The sequence below is a fragment of the Antechinus flavipes genome, chromosome 5 (assembly GCF_016432865.1).
Source record: "Antechinus flavipes isolate AdamAnt ecotype Samford, QLD, Australia chromosome 5, AdamAnt_v2, whole genome shotgun sequence".
In the NCBI taxonomy this organism is placed as follows: domain Eukaryota; kingdom Metazoa; phylum Chordata; class Mammalia; order Dasyuromorphia; family Dasyuridae; genus Antechinus; species Antechinus flavipes.
In genome coordinates this window covers 82197256-82217403 of record NC_067402.1, presented here as the reverse complement: position 1 = coordinate 82217403, position 20148 = coordinate 82197256, and the positions used below count along the sequence as shown (strand labels likewise).

At 34.6% G+C, this 20148-nt stretch overlaps 1 protein-coding gene across 1 annotated transcript in view; it reads right to left on the bottom strand.

The window, feature by feature from the left end:
- Positions 1–20148, bottom strand: part of PTPRN2 (protein tyrosine phosphatase receptor type N2) — a 1504085-nt gene that overhangs the window by 468015 nt on the left and 1015922 nt on the right. Inside the window, exon 12 of the mRNA XM_051961686.1 lies at positions 1885–1949. Within this exon, the coding sequence (XP_051817646.1) occupies positions 1885–1949 (65 nt within the window). The remainder of the gene's footprint in view (positions 1–1884; positions 1950–20148) is intronic.

The window sequence follows — 20148 nt, the reverse complement described above, 5'->3', positions numbered from 1 at the left end:
GGCAAACCACTCCAATATATTTGCCAAGAAAACCCCAAATGTGGTCACGAAAAGTTGGACCCAACTGAAAAGTGACTGAACAAAGGTCATGGCTTGCTTTTTTAAATTTTAAGTAATTGCCATTTGAAATTTGCTTGATAGCTTTAGTACTACACACAACTTTTCTTTTCTTCTTATTCCTTCTTCAAATCAAAGAACTAGACCTTCTCCACAAGATTATTTGGATTCTATTATAGCTCAGCCTCTGATTTGGCCCAAATATTCTAAGTCAAAGAGCAGTCTGAGAAGCAACTGCATGATTGGATTACTCAGAATGGCTTTCACCTAGACCCATCTGCATTTGATCCCCAATCATTGGAGAATTGGCTTAGTTACAGAATTCTATTATTCTTCCTGGAGGAATGACTATGCACAAAAATATATAAAAATCACATTTGATAAGGTTGAGGGGACAGAATCAACAGAAAAGTGAAAAATACTTCTTGAGTTCTATTACACCAAAAAGAGAGACAGTCAAATCAAAGCACTTCCATCATTTGCCCTAATCCTCCAAGCTCCTCAGGTCCCTTTCCCCTTTGGTCACCGTGCCTTCTGTGTAATACAGACAGTTATTTGGATCCCCACTGCCTCTTGGCTTATTCCTTTCCATTTATTGGTTGCTGAAGATACAGCACAGTGCAAAAAAATGCAGGATGTTGTCAGCTGTCAAATGCTTCATTAATCTAGTCTGAGTTGGAAAGGCACTGAGAAAACACCAAGAACAATAGTATCTGTCAGACCCCTTCAAGCGTTTTTTGAAAAGTTTCTATCAGTCATTTGTTTTACTCTTTTACTATACTCTGTCCATCGTTTAGTTGCAAAATGGATGTTTTCAAGGTACAATGCACTCTTTCTATAAAGCTGTATTTGAACAGTGAACAACTTTGTAATCATAAAAACCTTTTTTACTTTGGGGGTGGGAGAGAAAGAGCAACCAATTAGACAAGATCTTATTTCTACAATCCAAGATGTGACTGGTAAATGGCAGATTCATGAAACAAAGCTGACTATGAAGAGATCAGTCTGAGACCAAGAAATATGGATACCAAGAGAAATCTGTTTCTTAATGTTTATCTTTCATTGTGAAAGTCTTGAAAGCTAAAAGTGAAAATTCCACCCTGAACATACATTTTAGCCCCTAGTCACATGCATTATTCTTAAGGTCACTAAATGAATTTCTGGAAGAGTTTCCTAGTCAGAAACTTAGAATCCCAGTTTAAAACTAGAAGGCAAGGGCTTGAGCTTCCTTGAATTACTTGACTTCATCAAGTCTCTTTCTGTGATAGCAACATGGGTGTGACTATGCTTTCCCATATATTTTGTGCATTTTTCAGGTATTTCAAGTGTTATCGTAAAGGCAGTCTGAACAATTTGTTCACCAAACAGAACACCTTTAATATCACTTAGCCTTGGTCTAAGATTGTTTATTTATTTAAGTAACATAGATTAAATAGTATTTTACCAAATCTCAAGATCTGGTGACTCTGAAGCAATACAAAAAAAAAAAAAAAGTGAATCTTAAAGGTACTGGTCTTCTTCATCATTGAGTAATTGTACTTAGAGAAGCATGATGATGGTAATTTGGCAAGTTTTCAAAAACATCATCCCAAAGCCAATGTGTTCGGGTGTGACAATTGCTATCTATGACATAACTGGGTAGTACTTTTGACATGATGATAATCAGTTTTGGATGCAAATATCCTTAATGATCATGCTATCATTCCAGGGTTACAGGTAATAGTGATTACATTACTTGAGTCTATGAGCAACTGTATTTTCATGGAAAAACTTGGCAAACATTTTCATTGACATTTTGAATAACACTCTTGCCTTATAATCACTTACCGACCCAAATCCTGTTCGAAGAATTTTCAGTCCTGAGGCTTTTTCAAGCTTGTCTTTGTTGTCAGCTGTTGGGAAAAATTGAGAAGCACAGTTGTCAGCTTGGTGAGTATTCAGTGCTCAAGATACACCTAACCTTTAGGTTATTTTTTTCCTGTTGAAAAATTCAATAAATTTACTGCTGATATCCTTATTCATCAATGGGCCAGCTTTCATGAACAGCAACAAAATTGACTGTGGCATTAGTCTTTTATAATAAGCCCAACTAGAAAGGAAAAACGAAATGTATTTATTCATTTCATTATGCTCCTCACTCTTTTATCCTCTCTTACCCATACTCCTAGAAGAAATGCACTAGAATAATTTAGAGCCAATAAAGGATTCGTCTAAATTGGGTCCTGATTTAAAATGAGGAAGACTTTCAGGGAATGAATTACACTCAATAATCATTCCAAGAGAAATGAGGTTTGGAAACAATTAGTGGATGTAAATGCAAACTGGGGAATCCTAACACTAATACCAAAAACCTGCCTGCCCCCACTTCAGTCCAAAGGAAGTTGTGTCAAAAACAATTGACCTTCACTTATGATTCTGAAGAAATATTCCACTGGACAAAGCTCCTGTCATTTTGGAAATGAGAACCCAGGGGAAAAAAGATTGTATTGAAAACTCTGTGAATGAAGAATGCATTGGAATTGTGATGAATAGAGAAAGGGAAAGCAAGAAAATAGCAATTACTTTCACCTCACAGTGTAATACACCTACGTTAATCTTGGGTAATGAAATTATATCTTTGAGCATGATACAAATGAGCTCCTGTTATAGCCTGCCATCTCTACCTTTAGGGTCTTTTCATTGTCTTATAGAAAGTTTTCTCCTTCAAATGAATGAACATTATTTTTACATATAGGTAATTATATATACTGCAAAAAAGCTGAAGCAGACAAGAAACAATCTGGGTGAGAGCAAAGGCAATATGAAAATCTCAATAAGGACATTTAATTGGGATATGGTGAGGATGATACAATGAAATAAACCCTGAATAGCAAGAGAATTTTTAATGGCAATTTATAAAGTAATTATTTTTTTTTAAATGGAGTTCCCATTAACAAAAGATAACATTTTCCTGAGTAGCAGGTTACTTTTAAAGATAATCGTTGATAAACTTTTACAATTAGGTTTAGGCTTATAAGGCATATAAAAAAGATTTTTAAAAATTTTCCTTGTTATTACTAAGAACAACCAGACCATAGGCCTAGAAATGAAAAAGGCAGCTTGTACAACAAATTGTGCACTTCTAACTTTTTAAGTAGTATAATAACCTGTCAGTTGATCTCCCAACCTCAAGTCTCTCCTCACCACAGTCTATTCTCTAGTCAGCTGTCAAATTGATGGTCGTTAAGTACAAGGCTTACCATGTTCATATCCCCTTGCCCATCATTTAATTAACTCCCAATTATATCCAGGATCAAAGACAAAAATCCTCTTTTTGTTTTCAAAGTCCTTCATAACCTGCCCCCCTTCCTATTTTTCCAATCTTCCCATATCTTACATCCCTCTACAATCTCTTCAAGCCAGTGACACTAGTTTCCTTACTACATCCTGGGCACAAGACTACATCTTCAACTTTGATTTTTCCCTGGTTCTCCCTCATATCTGGAATGCTCTGCCTCTATACCTCTGTTTGCTGGCTTTTTTGACTCCCTTTAGGTCCTAGTTTAAACATCCCTTTCTGCAAGAAGCTCTTCTTGATCTACATTAAAGCTGGTACCTTCCCTCTTAATTTATCTCCATCTAATATTGTATGTGTCTTCTTTGTTTGCAATCACTTCCATGTTTTCTCCTCCATTATATTGTGAATTCTTTGAAAACAAGACTTTTTTCCCCTTTTTCTTTATATTTCAGTGCTTAGCACAGTTCCTGGCACAATAACAATGTTTGATGTCAATTTCAACCAATGTGCTTCCCAACAAGATGTCCATTGGGCTCTCTGAGAGATGGGTAGGCAATCTCCATTGTATTTCCAGCTAGAGGGAGAGGGATTAAACTAAAATTGGTGCAGAAAACTCCTAAGTAAGGGAACTCCTTCTAAGTTGATACCTTCTTTGCACCTTGAAGTCTTAGAGAATTCCTAGAAAATAATTATCCAGGATCCTTTGCCAGAAGGAGTCAAAAATAGGACTTGAATAGTTTTCCTATTTTAGAAACCAGCTTTTTATCTACTAGATCAACCTCCTCTTTAGGTCAGTCTATATGTGTACCCAATGAATTTTTATTTAAATTGGTCAGAACCCCAATGCTAGTTAATAATGGAGAAAAAAGGGACAAAGAAAGCTATTACAGACTGAGTATAAACAAATAAAAAGCTAAACCAAGCTGCCTTGTGAGTTGTAATTTACAATGGCAATCTACTGATTATAGTGAAAAATACACTTATTCTGAAAACTACAGTTTGGAGCATTCTTTTCCTGAAATATAATTATTGAGTATGAAATCAGAAAATTAATCAATCAAGTATTCAAAAACTATCTACTATGTGTCAAGCATCCTTCTAGGCACTAAGGATATAAAGATAAAAACTATAACATCCTTTGCTCTTGTGGACCTTACATTCTATTAGAGTAAGAAAATGTGTGATTTCACTGACCATGTGATTTTAGTCATTCCACACCTAAATTTTCTCTTTTTAGGAGGTATAACAAAGAAATGGGGTCTGTAATAGAGATTCAACCACCCTGGTATAGAGTAACATATGTGTCTTATACCTAGTGAATCTAAAGCCAAAACAAACTAAAGACTAATGTGCTCAGGACCAAGGTTTTTATGTGAAGTGGCATTGAGGATGGAGGCCTCGTTAAATATCTCAGTAACTGGTTTCCCTTTGAACTTTCTTATAGAATAGTTGGCAATATTAGAATGAAATGAATTTCCAGGGTAGTTATACAAGTATATACAAATATGTGCAACAGACTTTTCTTTTTTTTTTAAATTATAACTTTTTATTGACCAGAACATATGCATGGGTAATTTTTTTTTTTACAACATTATCCCTTGCACTCACTTCTGTTCTGACTTTTCCCTTCCCTCCCTCCACCTCCTCCCCTAGATGGCAGGCAGTCTTATACATGTTAAATATATTATAATATATCCTAGATACAATACATTTGTACAGATCCATACAGTTCTCTTATGTGCAACAGACTTTTCAAAAGAGTTAGAAGGATCCTCTCTTTTTTCCAACCTAGACAAATTCTGCTGATCCTTTAAGGTCCAGTTCAACCTCCACCTTCTGAATAGCTAGTATTTATTCTGAACTTCAAAGGAAAACAGGCTGCCTCAAAAGCTTAAAATTGTACTATGACTTTGGGACACTGCATATAGGCTTTGAATAAAGTAATTGAAAAATCCCATTCACACTGATCTCTTACTTCTCTGTATTCCCACAGAATTGTCGTAAGAATTTAAGACAGTTTATTTGCTGTATTATGGTCTATAATTGCATTTTGTATTAGCCCTGTCTTCCCACTAGGACTCACTTTCTGAATTCAAATTGACTTTAGACACTTATTAGCTATGTGACCCTGAGCAAGTCACTTATACTTTGTCTGCCTCAGTTTCCTTATCTGAAAAAATGGGGATAATAATAGCAACTATCTCTCAGATGTGTTGAGATCAAATAAGTTAATATTTGTGAAGTGTTTGGCACAATGCATGTCACATAGTAGGCATTATATAAATGTTAGCTATTATTACTAGCTATCAGCTGGTACTGATTGCATGAGAGGATCTAGCATAGAACCTTTAACATAGTAGGTTCTAACACAGTAGGTTTAGAACTTAGAATTTATTGACACACTCATTCTTTCAAACTCTTAAGAAAAAATGGTAAATTTAGTAATGGTTATATAACAGTAATTTACAGAAATAATCCATCACCTGTTGACTAATGGATTCACTAATTATTGTTCATTTCCATCACCACCATTTGTGTATACTCATGAATTGAAGCAATACTTGGGTCAAATCCTAGGAAGCTCTTAAACCTATGAAATTAGTTTCATTAAGGTCCAAACTCATTCACTCACACACACTCTTTCTTCTGTCTATCTGTCTCTCTGCTTCTTCTTCCTGAGATTTGACTGAGATTTCAGACTAACTGAAATATGGTTCATCTAGACCTAGAACCTGAAATTTATCCAGTGCTTAGCATGGTGCAGTTGTACTTGCATGCAGTAAGTGATTAACAAATATTTGTTGAACTGTATATTAAACTCAAAATAGCTTATTGTTTTATTCCTAACTTCTTTGTGTTCTCTAGAGTCCATTTCCCCTTAATGATGCATGCTACCTGAGGAATCAGGGATAACTAATGACCAAAGCTTAGTTTAGGCAAGAAATGTAAAAATGAAAACCTACAGGAACAAAAAAAGCCACAAAACAAACAACAAAGAAACAACACTCTGGAGTGAGATACTTAGCTGGTCCTACAGCTATCACCAGTTCTGCTGAGAACTATTCCATAAAATGGAGGCTTCAAAAGGAACAAATAGGAATCCTCCTTGGAGAGGGATTCTTAGTTAAGTAGGCTCTGGGGTGGTAAGTTGTTAATGATGATAAAAATAACTGCTTACAATTATAGGGCATTTTAAACTTAATAGTAGTTTTGTATCAATCATTTAGTTTTAAGAGATGGTATTTAAGGACAATTAGTAGGACTTGACAGATAATTTGATATGGAGCAGAAGGAGTCTGAGCCTAGAAAACCAGGTGCCATTAAGACAAAACAAGAAGTCAGAAAGAATAGCTGTTCTTGCACAGATGATGTGGTATTAGGTTTGGATATACTTAACTTAATGTGCCAGTGGGATATTCAGGTCAAAATGTCAGGACACACACACACATACACACACACACACACACACACACACACACACAAAGGAGGATTTGGTACAGTTTAAAGCACCACATAAGTGCTAGTTGTTGTTATATCTGTCATATGACATGTACATCTGGATATCCCACTAATACGATCAGTTAGACAGATCCCAAACTAATATGGCACCATCCCTGAAAAACTATCTCTTCTTTCTCACTTCCTGTTTTGCCTTAATGGCATCAGCCTTCTTTGGATTAGCTAAGCTGAGATCTGGGACTCATTTTAGAATCCTACTTATTGAATTTATCTGTTATTGAATACTATCTTTTAAAATTAAACTGGCTGATACAAAAATGCTTTTTGAACTTTAAAGTATCCTACAAATATAAGCTGTTATTTTTATCATCATTGTTAACTGCCTAGCACCCTGGATCCTACTCATGGAGAATTCCTCTGCAAGCCTCACGCTCCTCCCATTTGGTGAGTTCATTCTGGAGCCTTCATTTTTGTGGAAAGGTACAGGCGGGCCTGCCTTGATTCATCTTTTGGCATTGTCTTTGGATTTCAAATCATGTCCTGTCAACTCCTCTTTCACTAGATTCCTTCATTCCTACCTTCCCTTCCACTTCCCCCTGATATTTGGTCCCTTTTATATGTTGTCTTTCTTGTTTATATTTGTATCACTAGCACTTAGTATGATGCCTGATGCATAATTGCTCATTAAATGCTTCTTGTTTTGTCTTGTTATCTTCCTCTTCACTCCCATAACAGTAAGTACTAGTTAATGGGGTTCAACCTTCAAACTATAATGAGTTATTTGTGAGCATATTCCTACTTCCCTATTAGATTGTAAGAATTGTGTTTTTGTTGAGTAAAACAATAATTCAAACCCAGCACTATTTATTTATCATATACTTTCAGGGGTCCTCAAACTACGGCCCATGGGCCAGATTCGGCAGCTGAGGACGTTTATCCCCCTCATCCAGGGCTATGAAGTTTCTTTAGTTAAAGGCCCACAAAACAAAGTTTTTGTTTTCATTATAGTACTGCCTTCCAACAGTCTGAGGGACAGTGAATTGGCCCCCTATTTAAAAAGTTTGAGGACCCCTGCTTTGTTAACATTAATTCATCATGTTAAATATTAATCATTTCTATTATTAGGCATTAAGGATACAAAGATGAATCAAGATACAGTGTCTGCTTTCAAGGAGCTTACAATCTAGTTGGAGGGAATAAGATAAATATGCAAATAATTATGTTACAAAGTTTTTCATTAGTAAGTAAGAAAGAAACATCCATTATAGCAAAAGAGATTAAAAAAGGAAGAGTGAGATGAATGAAAGACTTCTCAAGAATAGTGGCATCTAAGTTTTATCTTCAAATTAGGAAAGGATTTCAACAATTTCAGATAAAGGGAGAGACATTTATAGAGATGAGGTTGAATGAGAACAAAGGTACCAAGGCTGAATCGGAAAGTACAAAATGAAGGATCATCAAGGACTCTGGTTTGATTCTTGGGTAAAGTGCCCCAAGAAGAATAGCACACTATAAGGCTAGAAAAACAAGGTCAGCACAAACTGTGGAAGGCCTTGAACATTAGACCAAGGAGCCTTTATTTTATAGAAAAAAAAATGGGAATAACAGAAGATTTTTAAAGAGAGGAGGGATATAGTTATAATTGTAGATTACAAAAATCACTCTGTAAGCGAAACTTAGGTTTTTTGCTAAACAAATCAATAATAATGACAACTACTACTAAGATTTAAACTGATTTCAAATTCACGAAGTTTACATGCCCTATCAAATTTAATTTTTATGACTGCCTTGGTAGATAGGTACAATAAATATTATTATCTCCAATTTATGGTTGAGAAAAATGTTACTCAAGAGAAACTAAGTCACATAACTAGTCTGAACAAGATTCAAGATCATGCTCTACACACCTGTTTCAATCTTTCAACTTTAATGCATAATGAATGAATAAATGAATGAATGAATGAATGAGACTCTTACAAGAAACAATTCTAATGTCCATTATTCCTGTTTTTAAAATATAATAACAAGAAGTAGGTTTTTAAAAAGTATTATTTGTAAGTTTCAGCCAATTTTGAACTCTCACAAGTTCATACTGTCTTATATTTTTCCTTGACTATATGCCTTCCCTTTTCTACTTTATATAGATTAATTTTAAATATTATATCACCAGAGAGTTCCCTGTGTAGTCACATTTGTTTCTTTTAAGTATCTCTGCTTTTTATTCAAAGAGATTATTCACCAAAGGTACAGGACCTCATTTTAAAAAGGACCTCACTTTCTCTAAAACCATACTTCTTAAAAAAAAAAAGAATCTTGAGTTACAAGACAATACCTTTAATTTCTCTGTTTCCAAAGTGAAATCGGCTTTCCAAAGTGTAGGTTGATATATCTAAATATGATCAGCATTCCCATTCTTTCTCACTGTGAACTACCTGAGGTCACAATCACAGCTTCTTAGAAATATGAAGGGAAAAGACATGATTTCAGCTAGGGGTTCAACATGCAAACTTTGGTTCCAATTTAATATTTAGGACCAATTTTTCAACTTTCCAAATTGGCATTTATAAGAGGGCTGACAAACCTCAATGTGGAGACATACCAGTAAAGGCTGCTTTAATAAAGCAAGGAACAACGCACAAAGCCCATTTTTATCTTCATGGGAGACAAAAAGGGTTTCCAAACACACAAAAAAGAAGTCCTTTAAAATTAAATTCACTAGATGAAGGATATGCAAATTACCTGAAGAAGCGGAACCCTATAATGTTCTCAAAATTCTGCAATAGCCTATTTAATTAGTATTTTAATTTATCAGAATAATTCTTTGCACTTGACAATTTATGCAGGATTCCATATAATTAAGCACGTAGCTACAGTGGAATAATTTTGCCTACTCTCTTTATACCAGTTATTTTAACCTGAAAGAATCTGTAGAAGTCTCTTCTGTGATCTAAATTACAATGGGGACAACTTAATGGGTTTGCTCTATTAGAAAGCACGGGAGAGTGAAGTTGAGTACTGAAAGGTAAAGACTATCACAGGGCTCAGGCCTCAATAACCTGAGGGAAGCCTGATTCACTTTCTGAACAGCATCATTTATTTTCCTTAGCAAAGGTCACAATTTATTAAAGGACTGAGTCAGAAGGCTTCCTGGCAGCATCTTGAGCAACCAGGGTTTTTGATGGTTAAAATTTATATGAAACACATATAACTACATATTTATCCATATGTATAACAAGAACTGCATATTTATAAATGGATATTTTTAAAAATATATGTATGTGTGTTTTTCAGTTGTTTTGAGTCATGTGTGAATTTTCCATGATCTCATTTGGAGTTTTCTTCACTGAAGGGATTTCCTGTTTCTTTCTCCAGCTCACTTTATAGATGAGGATAAGAAGGCAGACAGGATTAAATGACTTGCAAAAGGGTTACACAGCTACTAAGTGGCTGAATCCAGATTTGAACTCATAAAGATTAGTCTTTCTGATTCTAGAACCTATATTCTATTCACTGTGCTACCTAGATGACCTTGCACAGCCTTCCCTCATTTAAATCCAATTCATTTGCATGTCATGGCATCACCTCCCTGATTTCATAGTCCTCTTGAAGAAGGAATGACAAACAACAACATTATACACATTTGTATATATATAATACCTATATGCACATATGTGTAAATATACACACAAATATTTTTCCTAGCTTTTCCAAGTAAAAAAGATGAGATGTGGTCTGATAAACTTACCCCTTCTCCAAAGTACCTCCAATTATATTATAGAAATATAATAGACAAGTGGAGGAATTGTAAATTATTGGGACATGTTAACACAAAAACAGTCTTTATAGCCTTCCACATAGATTATTAGATAAATAACACTAATTGCCAATCTTCTTTTCTTCTCATATTGTATAGACTTGACCCTAGAGTTTAGTATAAATTTTTTTTTAAATTACATGTCGACTAAGATATAAAATGGCAAATAATCTCAACCTTCTTTTACATATGCTATTCACCCCTTATCATTGGTTATTGCTAACTTCAGTCTGAAAGTTGCATGTTAAGGTCAACAGTAACCAGTGAAAAAGGCCAATAAGATAACAGATATATATATGAAAGGAGAATAGTTTTCATGGATCACATTCAATAGATAGGCTAGGAGTAGGGAACACAGCTCTCAGTTTGTCTGTTTTGTATACCTGTCAAGTCAAAACTAAAGTGGGATGTTATGTTGAAAACAAAGCAACTAAAGTTTCAAAACTGAGGAAAAAGGTTTGCTTTTTTACCCCTAGGATTTCAATTTTGGTTGGGGGAGAGGGAGAGAGGAAGAGGGAGAAGGAAAGGGAAAGAGAGGGAAAGGGAGAGAAAGGTGGGGAGGGTAGGCGGAAGAGAAACACAGAGACAGAGATGAAGAGAGACAGAAATAGAGAAGAGAGAGACAGACAGAGACAGAGACACAGAGACAGAGGCAGAGAGAGAGACAAAGACATACACAGAGACACAGAGACAGTGACAGAGAGAGACAGAGAGATGTGGGAAACAGAGACAAAGCTATTTTCCCAAATAAAAATCAATTAAATTAGAAATCACACACTAGGTTCTTGGTTCACACTCTATAATACAAAAAAAGTCATTGATGGATAGAACACTGATTCTGGAGGCTAAAGGATGTGAATTCAAATCCAGCCTCAGATCAATTTAGCCATGTAGCACTGGGCAAGTCCCTTAACTCCAAATGCTTCAAAAAGTCACTGAATTATATTTGCTTCACTATCAATTTTTAATAATAATAATAGTATCCAGTATGAAAAGATTTACAAATTATTATATACATATGGATGTAATATCATCTTATCTTTATAAAAACTATACCTGGTAAGTATTATTTTTATTCATATTTTTGTAGATAAAGAAACTGAGGCAGGTAGAGGTTAAATGACTTGCTCAGAATCACACAGCTAGCAAGTATCAGAGGCAGAACTCAGGTCTTTCTGGTCTATCTACCATATCACCTATTTGTAACTTTTTCAAAACAAAGGTCACCAGCTCCACTCCATCTTTCAAGTGTAGCTAAGTGTAATTCTTGATAATAAGCATGGCTTTAGGGAGAGATATAGAGAATGCCAGAGTTGAAACTAATTTACCCATGTCAACTCAAATGGCAAACAAAAAAAATTTTAAGGCTGGTAGAGCAGGGGCTAGCTTTGGAAGGAGGGAACCTGGCTTTATATATTGCTTCTACCAATCCCTGTGTGACCTTAGAGGGAACTCATTTAACCACTATGGGTCTCAGTTTTTTCATTTGTAAAATGAAAGGATTGATCTAAACATGCCTTATAGGTAGGAAACAAACATTTCTTAAGCACTTACTACATGCCAGGCACTAAGCACTTTACAAATATTATCTCATTTGATTCTAGCAACAACCTTAGGAGGAAAGTACTATTGTTGTCTCCATTTTACAATGGAGAAAACAGGCAGAGATTAAATGACTCCATGATCATATAGCTAGTGTCTGATACATATTGGAATCCAGATTTTTCTTGATTCCAGGTCCAATGCTCTGTGTACCATGGTGCCACCCAGCTATCTTTTCTAGTGCTAAAACTAAGACTCCAATTTTTGCTGTAGTCTGTATCTATAAGGATCATGTTCCCCAACCAAAATCAATTATATGGCCAAAAGCTTCCCCCCCTTCCCTATTTTAATTTTCTACACTTAGTCAGGAAAGAAGTCAAGGGAAAAAGTACAGTGGGGATCTGATGAGGTATCATCAGCAAGTTTTTTTGTCATAAAATTTGACTGAAATGATTTAACATAATAACAAATTGTATTGGGAGAAATATGATGTGTCATTAAATGGGCACAATGGATAAAATACTCCATCTGGAGTTCCAGCTGCTAAGTTCAACTCCTGCCTGACATTATGACTTGTGTGACAGCTATGACATGTGTCTGTACTTCTTTGAGCCTCAACTTCCTCATCTATAAGGAATGGGACTGAACAGCTTCAAGATTTCTTCCGATTCTAAATCTATTATCCTTAGATGAGTAATATAAGATAATATGAGGAGAGGGCACGAAGAATTAGAGATGTTTTAGGAGTCTTTAGCAAAGTTCCTTAGTGTCTTCCTCGGACCTCAGCGAAGAGTTCTTTTCTGAACTATTATGTCTATTCATGGTGTGTGTGTGTGTGTGTGTGTGTGTGTGTGTGTGTGTACGTGTGTAAGGATGTGTGTGTGTGTAAGGGTGTTGAGGGTTGACAGGAATATTAATTTATACTACTCTTGAAGGAAAGGAAATATTGAGGAATCACAATTTTTGACTTGGTTTATTTCTATTGCTATTTTTAATCATGTATGTGCCTGGAGAACTGGTAGAAACACATGATACATACAAGAGAAATACCCCAATTGTATGCCAAGTCTACCTTCTTTTTGATCCAGGAAAGAAACCTGGTCCAGAACCAGCAGCTTCTTTGGCAAATAAAAACACAGTATGGCAGGAGAGAGAACAGGAAACCCACTGGGTACCTTACTAATTGTATTTGTGCAGCCAGTATGTCCTTTTTAATCCCATCTGAAGCATAATCAAGCCACCCAGAATCCCCTGGGCTAGGCTTTCCATCTCAGTGGTCCAGCAGAGTGGGGCTCTGGAAACTGAGTGACAGAACGTCCTTTCTATTGAATTCTCAGGGGCAAAAGGGGAGGGGGTAGGGAAGAAACCGTGGCTTATCACTTTGACAAGCAAAGCTGGTTTCACATTTCAAAAAGTTTGGGGCTTTAAAAAATGAAATTAAAAAGACATACAGAAATATGTAAAATAGCCATCAAGGCTCACATTAAAGGGAGGTGGGGTCACTGTTTCAGTGTACAAAATACTCACAGAGGTTTTCCCCTAAACCCTATAGGTTCTCAATGATGTTATCTAATAATTATAAAAATATATCTGGAAACAATTTGTTTATATGAGTCTATGGTATTTGGCCAGCTATTTTACTCCTGCCAATCCTGATTCTGTTGAATTTTTAAATCCTTTTCATTTAAGTAACCCTTCTGCTTTACCTCTTCCATTTCAGTACACTGCTACCTAGAGATTCTAATTCAATTGCTCTCAGTCCCAGGCCATCCACCTTTAGGTCATACTCACTTCTTTCCTAATCTGGGTCACCCAAAATCACAGAACTTTCGAGATAGAAGAGATATCTTGATTATTATTGTTTTACAAATGAGAAAATTTAAGTTTCAGTAATTTACCCAATATTATACATAAAGAATCTGACCTAGAATTCAACCCAAAGTCTTGTAGCCCTCAAGTCTAATATTCTCTTTACTGCAAAAGGTTAACTATTCCACCTAGGAACCAAACAATATCATCTCTAAATAAACACACTTCTTAAAAACATTGGTCCTATGGCATTGAATATATGCTATATAAAACTATTTCATGTAAGGATATGCTTTTATGGGACCAATTAATGATACTTCATTAGATACAGTCTGCTTGCAGTTTTCTACTATCTCTTAATAAATGGTAGAAGTCCAAAAAAGAAAGAAGAATCCTTCTTATAAAAAAGGTGGTGGTGTTTTTTTTTTTTTAAACTAGCCTATCTCTAAAAATCCATAAGCTTTATGCAATCACTCAGATTGATATTTTTTTAAAGGTTCGAGTTTTTTTTTAAGTTTTGTTTATTTTCCAATAGATAAGGATATGAACAATTTTTAAATTATTGTAAGCTATTAACAACTAAATTAGATATTTTTCAAATTAGCAAAAGTAAGAGAAATTAAAATAGTTCTGAGATAACATTTCTAACTATTTTTAGCAGCACTTTTTGTGATAACAACACATCAGGAAGAAAGTGGGTGGGTCTCCAGTGACTGGGAAATGTTAAAGAGGTTATAACAAATGAATATAATCATATTACTGGGCTATAAAAATGAACATGAGAAATTCAGAGAAATATGGAAAGGTTTGAATAAACTGATGCAGAATGAAATTAATGGAAACAATGCTCTCAGGGACTACAATAATATAAATTATGAAGAATGAGAAGGAGTCTGATTTAATTGATACAGGGGATTTCCAGGCAAGGAAATTCTCTTCACCAATGCAGATTTCCACCTGCCCCCTGCTTTTTTGCAACTTATAAACTTAGAAATTTGCTTAGAGCATTGCTTGGTTGTTTTCTTGGGTCATAGCCAATTTAATCAAGGACATGTCTTGAACTCATGTCCTCCTGGCTTCTTGGCTCATTCTCTATCCACTATGACATTATGCATGTCATGTAAATGAAAAGACTAAAGATAAACAGAATATCTATACATAGTCATTTTTGACCCCAGAAGAGAGATTTAAAAAATGCACATCTTCATTTTGGTAGAAAGTCATAAAAATATGAATAAAGAATAATGTATACACTATATCATTAGATTTTATGTAAGCTTTTCTGTTCTTCAAACAAATTTTGTTGTTCTTACATTTCTTACCTTTGTGCCTTTACAATGGCCACCCCCATATTAGAAATGTCCTCTTCTTTATTTTTTATCTCATCTATCCTTTCTTTTTCTTGTAAATGCAGTTCAAGTACCATTTTCTTTCAAATGAAACTTTTCCTTATTCCCTTCAATTGCTAGTGTTCTTCCTCCCCAATTCCCTTGTATAGTTAAATAGAATTTATGAATTTATCTTCATTTTTTCACTTTCTATTTAAGCTCTGTCTAGCAATTTAACAACAAATATTTATAAAGTGTACTAGGTAGACATTGTGGGTAGAAAAAATTCCACTTCACAAGATACTTCTTCTCTCCCCTTTAGAATGCAAGCATTCTGAGAGTAGCAATTATTTACAGGTTTTTTGTACTTATAACTTCACATAGTATGTATTTAGTAAATATCTGTTGACTGACTAGTGATCATAACCAGAAAAAATCATAAAAGTCACCCAGATTTTTTTTCTGTTTTTGTTGAAAAGAAACAAAACAAAACAAAATATCTATTCTCAAAACAAAAGTTCCCACACACTTGGGCAAGATATCATACTTCTTACACAGTTACTTTATGGGCTTCATGATCCTACTCTCTGTGTTACAAAGAAATGTGTAAGCTACAATGTCAAAACACAACTGGAAATTACATGCGGGAAATGTTCCTATTTAGAATGTTTGCCATTTGCCAGGCAGTTGGAGCATGTTTCCATAACATGCTGTTATCCACTGTACTGCAGACACAAAACATGGGGAAATGTTTTGATGTTAATCATTTTACATCACGTCATCCAAAAGAAGCAGGTTGCCACAATGTTTGGATATTTAATTTTGCTACCTGTCAGAAAGAATTAAAATGCTTCTAGAACACAACTACTTTCATGACAATTATTTACCAACATTAGAACTACCAGAGCACATGTAGTTTTGCAAACAGGGAAAGGGTGAAGAAGCAAATGAATCTTCTCATTTCTCTTCCAGAAAAATCAACCTTTTTTTTTTTATCAAAGAAGAGATTATCTTTTACTTTTCTCCACCCTATTGAATGAAATATTTTTTCTCCATCTGTCAGTGGGGAAGAGACCGGGAAAGAAGGAAATATTTCAATTCTTCATTAGTTGTAGGATTTCAGAAAGTAGAGGCTGCAATCTTTCTATACCCCATTCATGCAATCATCATCCATGTTTTCCCATGAAACTTCCATTGAGGATTCGCCTAATATGCTAGAGGCATTTTTCTAGGTATTTTTATATTTTGTGACTGCCAGTGTTGCTCTTAACCTGTCATTCTGTAATCTTACATTGTTAGAACATGACCAGCTGACCTTTTTTTCCCCTAAACAAGTATTTCCTCAATGATATTCTTAATGCCATCTTCCATTTGTGAGTCATTTTGGCACTTCTGGTTTGTGCCAATTATATATATTTTCATTGTCTTTGAGGGTCGCTCCTAATTTTGATTCTTCAGAGCTTGTAATGTTTCTTGAGGGTGCAGTACATTTTTGTTTGGTTTTTTATAGCTCTACTATTTTAGCACAATGCCTAATACATAGCTAGAGGTCAATAAATACTTGTTGATTTATTACTGGATTGAAGATTATCTGAAAATCTCTCATGTCTAGGTCATTGCTCTTTTATTTATACTATATGTCGAACATTTTTCCTTTGACTATGGCAAATACTTTGGTCTATTCCCCCATCTTTTGATTGCATTTATCAAAGGATCTTGCCTGGTCTTAATAGATGCACAAAAGACTCCTTATGAAGAAGAGTGTTTGAGGCACTATTTTTTTCTCTCTAAGTTTAAATGTTTGTGTGTGTGTGTGTGTGTGTGTGTGTGTGTGTGTGTGTAATTGATGAAACTGTCAACACAGTGGAATTTTGAATTTTACATATTTTCAGTCAACTGTGTGATTGAAAAGATTTGGTCTGACATTGAAAATCATTTACAAAAAAGTTTACTTATTCTCTTCATATATAATTGATGTAATCAATCTCAAAACATCTTTTACAGATGATAAAAGAAGATATATGACCTATAAATCTATAGAAGATATAAGATCTACAGCTACTGATCTCCTGCTTACCTTTTTTGGGTAGTGGTATTATCTTTTTCCATACTTCTATTATCTTTCTCTCCCTGAGATATCTTATATAACATTTACCCAGAGCTCTAAAAGAATATATTACCACTAGCAGAAAGTTCTTCCATTTTTATATATGACCTGGATTTTCAGACTTAATGTTATTAAATGCCATTTCTATTGTCTCATATAAAGAAACAAAATATTAGAGTTCTAATGTGGCATTTCTTCTATAATTAATGATAGACAGTGATGGACAGAATCAGCTCCACCCAGAGAAGGAACACTGGGAAATGAGTATAAACTGTTTGCATTTTTGTTTTTCTTCCCAGGTTATTTTTACCTTCTGAATCTAATTCTTACTGTGCAACAAGAGAACGTTCAGTTCTGCACACATATATTGTATCTAGGATATACTGTAACCTATTTAACATGTATAGACTGCTTGCCATCTAGGGAAGTGGGTAGAGGGAGGGGAGGGAAAAATTGGAACAGAAGTGAGTGCAAGGGATTATGTTGTAAAAAATTACCCATGCATATGTACGGTCAATAAAAAATTATAATTAAAATAATAATTAATGATAGAATTAAATTATCTTGGAAACACCAAGAAATCTATTCTAATTTCCATCTATTTGTTGTCCTCCTACCAGTTTCATTTATAAATGTTCTTAGGATGATAAAGTTTAGGTAAGTTTTGTGCTAAGCTTTTTGAATATGTTTTTGCCTCTATTGCTCTTCATTAATTTAAGAGGAGTAATTGCTTATAATTTTTCTGCCATCCTTTTCTGTGTTATTTTTATGAATGAGTCTATACTGAAAACTTCTTTTGACCTTGATTGACATGTAAAGTTAAGGTAAATCTAGTAAGTGATTACAGACTTCTCTAGAACCCAGTCTGTAAAGAACACCTCAAGAAAAGTAATCTGCCTTTTTGATGATCAATTTTGGTTAAATACAGATTATTGACTGACAATCAAATCCTCTCTCACACTGAGAAATATTTGAAAATTTTAAAAGGCAATGTAAATGGTCTTGTTACTATGTTTACAGAACTCTAAGTTTGTATGTTAGATGTCACCCTAAATCAAATATCTTGTATTCCTCTTAGCACATGGAGGACAGGAATTGTTTTCTTTTGGAGTGGTTGGCAAATATGGGAATCATGTAGAAGATTGGTGAATATAAATGCATATTAAGTACCCTATTGATTGCATATGCATGGATAATCGATGGTAATTTTAAAATCCAAGCCTGGCAAATTCTGGACTTTCTTTAAACTTTTTTCATTTACTCTTTCATCAAAAAAATCTGAATTAATTTTAATACCTACTTTCATCTTTTAAAAGGCTAAAATCTCAGAGTTGTAGATACTCTCTCTAGTAGGATAGTTTGGAATTCTGTTATAGCTTAATTTATCATCATTAAGATTTGCTAAGAATTCATCTTTGTATGTACTGTATGGTACATGGTAATGAGCCTCTCTGAACTTAATTATGCTGGCCCTCGGAGAAAAAAAAAACAACAAAACTCCCAAACCCTCAAAACAACAACTTGCCCAATGGGCAAGTTCTCAAAGTCTTTCTAAGTAGCAAGGATCTACTAGAACTTTTATGCTATTAACAATATCTTGAAAAACAGAGGGTTACCTTGAGAAAATAAACATGTATTAAAATAGGGTTTTAATGTAATCCAGAACAAAGGAAAATTTGGAAAAATGAATCTGAAGGAAAAGAAAGGAACAAAGTACTCTTGGATTCATAGATGCCTACGTTTCTTTCCATTAATATGGATAGTTGAAAGTTAACTATCTTGATATGATGAAATGTTTCCTCTGACATCAACATCAGCATCATTATCATCATCATCTTCATTGTTATTATTATTTAATTATAAACCAGAAAGGGAAAGGGAGCTGTTTCAGAAAGAGACACTTGTGATTAGGGCTGTCACAGGATCATAAACTTAGAGTTTGAGGGTATCTAATTGTTCATCCAATCTAATTTTGTCACTTTACAGTTTATGGTACTAAGGCTTAGAAAGGTTCAATGAACTGTCCATGATCATGGAACTACTAAGAGTCATCAGTCATAAGAGTCATGGTCATAAGCTATTAAGTCTGAGTTTGGATTTAAACTAGTTCTTCATGACTACAAGTCCAAGGCTTAATCTACTATGTCATACTACTTCATTATCATCCTTTACATTCTATAAAGATATCCACTTTACCTGTGCAACATGATCTTCCTCCATTTGATAGTATGAAAAGGCTTTCATTTCAATATCAAAGTATTTTTATGAGTAGCAATTATTCTTCCTTTCAGAGTTTCTTGCTCCAAAGAGTAGTTGCTGATTCTATCCAGGTTATAACTAAGTCAATCTCATCCAGGGCTGCTCTTTGCTTAATATTCTTTGCCATCTCTACTTGTACTTAAAAAAATGTTCACTATGACACATGTTAGAGATTCAATAGTAAGCTGATCTGCCAGATGCTCTCATTTGAAAGGCATTCACCTCTCTTCCCAAACCTAAAGGTCAATTTGTCAAATCTGAATCTACAGGTTACAGAGAAAGGCTCTTTAGTCCTTGTTTTTCAACCATAATGGGGTAAATAAATGAGACTTTTTATCTTCTGGGGTCTCTGGTGAGATCTCTAGCAAACTGGCAGGCCTTGCCTTGAAAGTGGGAGCTTAGCCACCCAGTAGCAATAATGACAGGCTGGTAAAAGCTAATGTCAGCTTCAATTTCCAAGTCATTTTTCAAGTGATTTTAATTAGATATTGTTTCA